The sequence below is a fragment of the Bubalus bubalis genome, chromosome 21 (assembly GCF_019923935.1).
Source record: "Bubalus bubalis isolate 160015118507 breed Murrah chromosome 21, NDDB_SH_1, whole genome shotgun sequence".
Classification (NCBI taxonomy): domain Eukaryota; kingdom Metazoa; phylum Chordata; class Mammalia; order Artiodactyla; family Bovidae; genus Bubalus; species Bubalus bubalis.
The window spans coordinates 47,039,949-47,049,712 of record NC_059177.1 but is presented as its reverse complement, the minus strand read 5'-3'; the positions used below and the strand labels follow the sequence as shown (position 1 = coordinate 47,049,712).

The 9,764-nt window shown below is 50.1% G+C and overlaps 1 protein-coding gene across 7 annotated transcripts in view; it reads right to left on the bottom strand.

The window, feature by feature from the left end:
- CHDH (choline dehydrogenase) overlaps window positions 1–9,764 on the bottom strand; it is a 91,102-nt gene that overhangs the window by 20,822 nt on the left and 60,516 nt on the right. For 6 of the 7 annotated variants that reach the window (XM_044933779.2, XM_044933776.2, XM_044933780.2 and 3 more), the window contains 4 exons: window positions 3,078–3,837; window positions 2,285–2,436; window positions 1,202–1,331; window positions 176–310 (listed from right to left, as the gene is read on the bottom strand). In XM_044933779.2, coding sequence (XP_044789714.2) covers window positions 176–310; window positions 1,202–1,331; window positions 2,285–2,436; window positions 3,078–3,780 — 1,120 coding nt within the window. In that variant the 5' untranslated portion in view covers window positions 3,781–3,837. Of the gene's footprint in view, window positions 1–175; window positions 311–1,201; window positions 1,332–2,284; window positions 2,437–3,077; window positions 3,838–5,663; window positions 5,721–9,764 lie in introns of all 7 variants that reach the window. The other variant, XM_044933777.2, reaches the window with a different exon arrangement.

Sequence of the window (9,764 nt, the reverse complement as noted above, 5' to 3'; positions counted from 1 at the left end):
CAGGAACTGTGTATCCCCGTTTTGCAGATGGGAAAACAGGCTCAGAGCTGACATGAACGGCACAGTTCTGCTTTGAACCAGAAACCTGGAGCCACAGGCTGTGCCAGGCACCTCAAGAGGGAGGCTGTGCCGTCCACAGGCCATCTCTCCCAAAGTCATGGATGAGCACACCCACCTGTGAACTTCCAGAGCCACTCCAGGCCAATCCAGGCCTTCCTCAGGGGCTTCTGTGCGGAGTGGAGGGTGATGGGGCGGGTGCATGCCTGCTGGATATATATCTCTAGGTGGTCTTGGAGGTTCTGGCCAACTCCTGAAACCAGAGGGAATGGTTAGGAAAACGTCTCCCAAAGGGGCTTGCTTGGCTGGCCTCTCAACATCCCCCTGGTTTTGAAAATTCTGTTCCTTCATCCACTTATCTGCCAGGCCAGCTCCTGCTCACTCCCAGTAACCCCATTCTCGCACTCCCAGCCACATTTGGCCCTCTGGAATGCTGCCAGAGCTGGCTGCCCCTGCCCCTCACTCCCCGGGCACCACCCGTAACCACACAGGTGCCTTCCTGCTAAGCAGTCCTCCCCCCAGGCCTGGAGCCAGCACTGCTCAGTGAGCTGCCCCTGGCTGGGGAAGGAGGGAGGCGTCATGCTGGGCCCATCCAAGCTCAAGGGGACACTGGGCAGTTCACTGCCATGGACCAGCACTTTCACAGGCCTCTTACAATAAAGCCTCCAGCCCTCTGGGAGCTTGTAAGAGAGGGCAAGAGGGACTGGGCCAGGCCCCAAAAGCATCAGAAATGGAAGAAATATTAGGCCTGGGAGAACTATCTTAACACGAGAAGCATGTCAGGATGGCTGGTGAGTCTTGAGGATGGAAAACACAAAGGCCTGGACCCTCTCCCCAAAGGGCCGCCCTGCTGGCCCTCCTGAGCCTGGCCCCGTGGGCTTTTCTGGCAGATGCTCCCTGCTAGAGGGGCCTCGCTGCTGAGAGGGGCGGGACGGCCGGGGACGGGAGGAAGACAACACGGAGACTTGAGGTTTCCCTGTGGGGATGTTCCAGTGAGAATGGGGGGCTTCAGGCCCTTGGGAAGAAAGTGACAGCTCTGAGGAGCCCTGACCCCTGTCCCCTCCCCACTCTGTGCTAAGAAAATATATTAAGCAGTTTTATTTAGCAGAGACACCTCTGGGGCGCAGTGGGGAAGGGGGCTCACCAGGAAGGTGGCACACCACCGGGATGCCCAGTTTCCTGAGGTCGTCTGCATTGCCCACGCCTGACAGCATGAGCAGCTGCGGAGAGTTGATGGCACCTCCACTCAGAATCACCTCCTTGCTGGCATAAGCCTGGAAGAGGCAGGGGGCCACGCAGGTCATGCTTCCCTTCCAGGAGAGCCCGTCAGCATCCGAGAACATGGCCTTGGTGTGACCACTTAGGGAGCCTGCTCAAGGCGCAGGGGGCAGAAGCGGATGCTCAGGGCGCCACTAGGGGAAGGGTAGGTACAGGTACCGGGTGCAGGGTGGGTGTGAGCATAAATATTCCGATATTTTCTGCCACAGCCAGAAAGTAATGATCCTGAAATCAGGGCTGTAGTGCTTAAATGAGATAAAGGAAGCAAGCATCCAAATGAGCAGTTTAAAATAAAGCCTGTGGTGAGCCAGATCTTCACATGGGATGCAGGACAATCCTTACACACTGCTAAGTGGAAAACAGCACAGTGCAGAGATATGGAGTGTGATCACAGATAACGGTTTTCACCTGAGCTGAAAGTTGCTCAGTCATGTCCGACTCTTTGTGACCCCATGGACTGTAGCCCACCAGGCCCTTCTGTCCATGGGATTTCCAGACCAAGAATACTGGAGTGGGTTGCCTTTTCCTACTCTAGGGGATCTTCCTGACCCAGGGATCGAACCCAGGTCTCCTGCATTGCAGGCAGGTTCTTTACCATCTGAGCCACCAGGGAAGCCCAATATGGTTTTTAAAGCCTCTAACATAAGCCTATCAATTTCTGGACAAGTGTGGAAGGCAGTAGCATACTGAGGTTCAGGAGGGTGCTCATGCCAGAACATCACCGGCCGGTGGCCAGACTGGGGCTCCCTCCCTTCTGCCAGGCCACTGCGTCCTGCCAGGCCTGGGGACAGTCTTTCAGGCTGTTGCTACCAGCCGCTCGCTCCTCATCACCATGTTGACGGAGACAAGAACATGACTCCTGCCCACCCACACTGACTGTGACCTCGGGGTCACTGCCCATTCCCTCCCGGCCGAGTGAGCTGCTCAGGCCTGGTGGTAGTTCTCTCACCCTGTGGCTCTCGCCGTTCTTGAGGTACTCCACACCCACTGCACGGGTGCCTTCAAACAGAACCCTGCTCACAAACGTCTGGGTCTCGGCTGTGAGGTTGGGGCGGCTCAGTGCTGGGTGTAGGTATGCACAGGCCGTGCTCCAGCGCTTGCCTGCAGGACACAGCAAGGAGATCAGTCAAGCCCACGCCTGCTCCCTGGGTACCTGTCATACAGGAGGAGGTAGGTAAGGACAGGAGTAAGAGGGAGTTTGCCCTTCCCATGACTCTGCAAGCTCTGTCTTCAAAGGAAGACTGAGACCCAGATGCCCTGTGCAACTGAAATCCACATCAACCTGGGGTCCCTGGGTGCAGGTGGGCAGACATCCCTCATCCTTGAGAGGATGGCAGAGGCCAGGAAGGGCAGATGACAGCCCTGGGTCCAACCTGGCTGTGCCTCCGCCCTGCTGCCAGCAAGGCCGGTCACTGCTCTGTGCCTCGGTATGCCCATGTGTAAGGCTCTGAAACCGGAGGCTATGTGGCTAGTGAGCTCTCCATTATCCACATCAAATGCGACCAGAGGATGCCCAAGGTGTCGCCACCTCTGGGTCACTTCTCACTGGCTTTGGGTGGTATCCTGTGGGCTCCCGCCAGTGCAGTCTGTCATATCCTCTCACCTCAAACCAGCCCCAGTCTGTCCACACTGACCCTGACCGGGGGGCGGGCGGGGGCTGGAGGGGTGTGGCTGTGATAGAACAGCTTTTCGTTTTTAAAGGAGGAACCTGGGAGACAGGTAATCAGGAGGCTCGCACCTACCTTCGTGGATGGTCATGTCCATCCAGCCGAAGCCCTCTTGCTGGAAGCCATTCATGTCCTCGGTGAGGGGGTAGCCGGCCTGCTGTGCCGCCTCCAGGAACGCGTGGTGCAGCGGGTGGCCGCTCTTGCCCCGGGACACGCGCAGGGGCCCTTCGCCGCCGCGGTACCTGCCGGCGCCCAGCTCGTGCGCCTGCGCCCTGCGGAAGTAGGGCAGGCAGTGCGCGTAGTCCCAGCCCGCGGCGCCCTGGCGCTGCCAGCGCTCGTAGTCCTCGGCGTGCCCGCGCACGTAGACCATGGCGTTGAGCGACGACGAGCCGCCCCAGACGCGGCCCCGCGGCCAGTACAGCATGCGGCCGTCCAGGCCCGCCTGCGGCTCGGTGTGGTAGCACCAGTTGTACGTGTCGTCGCACAGGTTGGCCACGAGGGCCGCGGGCATGTGGATCTTCCAGCAGAGCCGCTTGCTCCCCGCGTACACGTCCTTGGGCCCGGCTTCCAGCAGCAGCACATGCTGGTCGGGGTCCTCCGTGAGCCGGCCCGCCAGCACGCAGCCGGCGGAGCCCGCACCCACCACCACGTGGCTGTAGTCACCTCGGCTCCGGGGGCGCTTGCTGGCCAGAGCGCGGAGGCCCCGGGGGCCCTGCGCCCCCAGGGCTCCCCATGGGCCCAGGCATCCTCCCCGACAGCCTCGCAGGACGCACCACATGCTTCCAAGCTCAAGTTCTCTTACTTCCACCAAGGGAAATGTGATGATTCACTTGCCCTAAAAGTAGAAAAAGAGGGTTTGCAAAGTTTAACTCAGCATGCGTGGTACAGAATCGGTGCCCGCCTGGCGCTGGGTGCAGGAGGCCTGGGTGGCACGTTCCTGGGGAACCAGGAAGAGCGAACACAAGCAGGAATATCAGTCCTGCAGGATCAATGCCTGAAGTGACAAGCCCAGGGGCTGGGGGCACAGGAGGCTCCTCCCCACCTGCGGGGTGTAGGGTGGTAGTCTCCAGAAAGGCTTCCTTATGACATCTGTCCATGAACCTGGAGCGGGTCAGGACTCTACCTGCTGGAAAGCAGGGGCTTGAGGGCCTTCCATGTTTGCCCTGACTCCTCATTCATTCAAGACACAGAGAAAGTTGCTGAGCCCCTACCACCTGCCAGGCACCATGTGGCCCTCTCTAGGAATACCCAGAGAACAAGACATCTGCCCTCAAAACTGATGGTCTGGGACCAGGGAGGCAGACAAGACTTATATAAATAACCAAAGTAAGGTCAAGGTGAGAGGCTAGAGACTATAAAGCTTATAGCCTTTGACCTGAGGGCACCAGAGTGTAGGAGAAGGGTTTGCAGCAGGGGATGGGGTCAGAGCCACAATCTTCAAAGATCACTCTGTCCAGTGCCAGAGTTTTAACAAATGTCAGTAATTTCTGGAGGGTCCTTTCCCAACAGTGTTCATATCAATTCCAGCATGCTCAGTGCACACGGGGAGAAGAGCCACGATATCCATCAGGACCTGCGCTGACACAGGATCTCTGAGAACCTCAGGCATACAAGGTCTGCCCAAGACTGAGGCTGCAATCAGAGAACCGAAAAACCTCAAGAAAACCCTGATAGATTCCCCCCCCCCCCCCCCCTTCTACAATCCTGCACCAAGTCACCAGCAGCCTATTGCAGGAAACAGGCAAAGAAGAGAAATCCCCCACCCGCACTCCATTCCTGCAAGCATAGGAGAGAGACCAGCAGGGCTGCCTAAAAACTAAATCTGAAGCAGGAATTCTGAGATCCTTCCAGCGTTCCAGGCCTCATGCTAGCACAAGGCAGAAGCGGCCACTGCTCAACTCCCAACTGGGCTGACTTCAACACTCCACACTAATGACCTGACAGAGTAAAAGGCATGCCCTTTCCTAGGTACAGACACTGTTCACCCTCCAGTCCCTGTTACACCCAAGGTCATACATGCATAAGAAAGGTCATGCATACTCATTATAAAGAGAAAAGTAGTGAACAGAACCAGATCCCGGGAGTGACCCAACCAGATGTTAGAACTATCAAAGACTTCAAAGTAACAAAGTTTAAAGTTTTGAAAGATTTCGTTGAAAAGGTGGACATGTTGAAAAGGTGGACATGTTGAACAGATGGGCAATTTCAGCAAAAAGTTGACAATAAAAAAAGGCACAACTGCTACAAATAATAAAAAAATTATCAGAGATAAACAATTTGACTGGAAACGGCAGAGAAACAAGTGAAACTGAACATTAGGTTAGTAAAACTCATCCAATGGAAATACAAAGAGAAGAAAGAATGAAAGAGAGAGCAGAACATCTGAGAGCTATGGGATGAGACCAAACTATCTGAAGTATACACAACTGGAGTCCAAGGAGGAGGAGAGGATAAAGGGAAAAAGAAGAGGGGTGGAGAGGCGGAGCAGCAGAGGCAGAAGGCGAGAGACGGGCAGGGAGAAGGACAGAGGGCGCATAGTGGAAAAAAGATATCTGAAGAGATAACTGCTCAGACTGCCCCCAAATTAATACCAGACAAAAATATCACAGATTCAAGATGCTTAGACCATCCCAAGAAAGATTAATATAATGAGAAACAAATCTAAGGTATATCACAGTCAAACTGCTGAAATCCCAGATCATCAAAGGAGCCAGGCCCCTGCAAAAACATATGTACAGAGGAATAAATTTAAGAGTGCCTGCAACTTCTTATCAGAACACATATAACCCAGTGGGAGGGGAGTCTGGGGGAGAATGGATACGTGTATATGTAAGGCTGAGTCCCTTCACTGCTCACCTGAAACTATCACAACATCATTAATCAGCTATACCCCGATACCAGATAAAAAGTTAAAAAAAAGAACGAAACTCAGATATGATCTTTTGGATGTTTTATACCACCCTGTTGAAAATCAGTGAATTAAATACATTAGTGTCATAGCATTAAAAAAATAATAATAAACATACAATCCAGGATCAGATCAAGATGGAGGGGGGAAAGCAAGAAAATCATGTAACTGAGTAGGATCAAAGGAGAAAAACAGGAAAAGAAAGGAATGGGGACAAAACCTGGGCCCCCAGTAGGCAGCTGTGAAACAGGACGTTTCTGCCTCACTGGTGGAGTGATCTGCCTAGACAGACGGGGAGCCTCGGGGCCTCAGAGGAGAGTGTGGTAACCAGCTTGCGCGGGACAGAGCAGAGAAAGACCTGCAAAAGACGGTGGGTGCCACCACCCAGCACGCCCCAGCCTGAATCAGTGACAGACTTTATATTATTGGGCTCCAAAATCACTGCGTACAGTGACTGCAGGCATGAAATTAAAAGATGCTTGCCCCTTGGAAGAAAAGCAATGACAAATCTAGACAGCATATTAAAAAGCAGAGGCATTACTTTACCGACACAGGTCCGTCTAGTCAAAGCTATGGTTTTTCCAGTAGTCACAAGGGGATTGTAAGAGTTGGACCATAAAGAAGGCTGAACACCAAAGAATTGATGCTTTTGAATTGTGGTATTGGATAAGATTCTTAAGAGTCCCTTGGACTGCAAGGAGATAAAACCAATCAATCCTAAAGGAAATCAATCCTGAACATTCATTGGAAGGACTGATGCTGAAGCTCCAATACTCTGGCCACCTGATGCGAAGGTGGCCTTTTCATTAGAAAAGACCCTGATGCTGGGAAAGATTGAAGGCACGAGGAAAAGGCGACAACAGAAGATGAGATGATGGGATGGCATCATAGATGTGATGGACAAGAGTTCGAACAAGCTCTGGGGGATGGTGAAGGACAGGGAAACCTGGGGTGCTGCAGTCCATGGAGTCACAGAGTTGGACACAACTGAGCGACTGAAGAGCAACAACACGAGGGGAGGGGCGGGAATGCCAAAGAGTCTCTTTCTCCACGTCCCCACTCTCAGGGAGCAGGGCGCCGCTTTCAGAAGCTGCAGGAGTGGGGACAGGCCACCGCTGCCATCTCGGGCTCCAGGGGTGGGCACGAGCTGCTGCCGCCACCGAGGGCCACACAACTGGATGCCCCTGCCTCCCTGGGCGTGCACACGGGTCACACGGCTGCACATCCCTTGTCGGGGCTAATGGTCAGCGCACAGTGAGGAAAGAGACAGCAAGCATCCAAACCAAAAACAATCCTCGTGCCAAAAAAATATAAACCCACACAAGCTATCCAGGAGCACTCCTGCACATAAAAGGCCGTCCAAGACTACAGCAGATGACTGTTTCTCCCAAACCTACCGAGTAAGAGAAATACAAGCAAAATGAAGAAACAGAGGAACCACTCCCATTAAAGGACCAAGAGAATCCCCCTGAAGGAATAAACAAGGAAACAGACCTCTTCACTGACAAACACTGAGTTCAAAGAGGAGGTAAGGAAAATGCTGAAGGAATTAAGGAAAGCTATTGAAAGAAATGCAGATGACTGTAAAAAAGAACTAGAAACTGTAAGGAGGAGCCAAGAAAAATGAGAAATTTCATTTGCTGAGAGGAAAGCTGAGCTAAAGGCAATGAACAGCAGAATGAATAATGCAGAACAAAGAATAGTGACCTGTTAGATAGAATAATGGAAATTATCCAATCAGAAAAAAAAAATGAAAATCAAGTGAACAAGAAAAGAAAGCAATGTATGATAACATAAAGTGTGCCAATCTACACATAATAGGGATTCCAGAAGGAGGAGAAAGGGGGATTGAAAATGTATGTGAATAAATTACGGCTGAAAATTTCCCAAACCTAAAGAAGGACACAGATATTCAGACACAGGAAGCACAAAGTGTCTCAAACAAGATGAGCCCAAACAGACCTACACCAAGACATGCGGTAATAAAAAGGGCAAAGAACCATGTGCAATGCAGAAGACGCAAGAGATGCGGACTCAGTCCATGGGTGGGGCAGATACCCTGGAGCAGGAAATGGCAACCCATGCCAGTATTCCTGCCTGGAAAATTCCATGGAGAGAGGAGCCTGATGGGCTAAACAGTCCATGGGATCCAGAGGGCTGGACACAATGGAGCGACTGAGTGCACACACACAAAGATAAAGAGAGGATTCTACTAGGGCAGCAACAGGAAAACAAAGAGTTAATTACAAGGAAATCCCTATAAGGTTATCAGCTGATTTCTCTACAGAAACATTGGAGGCCAGAGGGAGTGGCAAAATATATTCAAAGTCTTGAAAGGAAAACATCTGCAACCTAGTATAGTCCACCAAGAAAGATTATCATTTAGAATAGGAGGAGAAATAAACAATTTCTCAGACAAGCAAAAAGTAAAAGAATACAGTAATCCTAAACCTATCTGAAAAGAAATACTGAAAGGTCTTCTCTGAGTAGAAAAAAAGCAGGAAGAAACTGGAAATCACAATTGGAAAGTAAATCAGTCAGTATACAGATTAAAAAAAAAAAAAGAAGAAAACTGTGAAAGTGATGATAAAAGAACAGCAAAAGGATAAACATGAAGACGTAAAAAAAGACATCAAAATCATAAAATGTGGAGGAGGAGAGTAAGAAAATGCAGATTCTTTCTTTTTTAAAGAATGTGTCTGAGCTTAGATGACTATCAGTCTACAATAAGCAGATATAGGAAAAGACTAATATACTTGAAAAACGTAATCACAAATCAAAATACAATAGAGTCACAAAAACCAAAAAGAAGAGAACATAAGCATAAAAGGAAATCATCAAACCACAAAAAGAAAAATGAACAAAAAAGAAACATAGAATCAACTGGAAAACAAAGCTTAAAATAGCAATAAACACATATATACCAATAATTACCTTAACTGTCAACAGACTGAATGCTCCATTCAAAAAGACAGAGTGGCAGACTGGATTAAAAAAAAAAGAGCCTACAATATGCTACCTGTAGAGACCCACCGTAGGGCAGAAGGCACACAGATTGAAAATGAGGGGATAGAAAAAGATATTTCATGCAAATGGAAATGATTAGAAAGCAGGAGTTGCAAAACTCATATCAGACAAAATAAACTTTAAAACAAAGGCCATAAAGAAAGATAAAAAGGACACTACATAGTAGGTCTTTCATAGGTGGTGTGGTCCCTCACCTAGAGCCAGACATCCGGGAGTGTGACGTCAAATGGACTTAGGAAGCATTACTACGGACAAAGCTAGTGAAAGTATTGGAATTCCAGCTGAGCTGTTTCAAATCCTAAAAGATGCTGCTGTTAAAGTGCTGCACTAAATATGCCAGCAAATTTGGAAAACTCAGCAGTGGCCACAGAAATGGAAACAGTCAGTTTTCATTCCAATCCCAGAGAATGTTCAAACTACTGTATAATTGCACTCATTTCACATGCTAGCAAGGTAATGTTCAAAATCCTTCAAACTAGGCTTCAACAGTAAGTGAGAACTGAGAATTTTCAGTTGTACAAGCTGGATTTAGAAAAGGTAGAGGAACCAGAGATCAAATTCCAACATCTATTGGATCATAGAAAAAGCAAGAGAATTCCAGAAAAAAACATCTACTTCTGCTTCACCGAGTATGCTAAAGCCTTGCACTGTGTGGATCACAACAAACTGCTAAACATTTTTAAAGTGATGGGAATACCAGACCAGCTTACCTGCCTCCTGAGAAACCTGTATGCAGGTCAAGAAGCAGCAACTGGAACCAGACATGGAACAGCAGACTGGTTCCAAATTGGGAAAGGAGTACGTCAAGGCTGTTTATTGTCACCCTC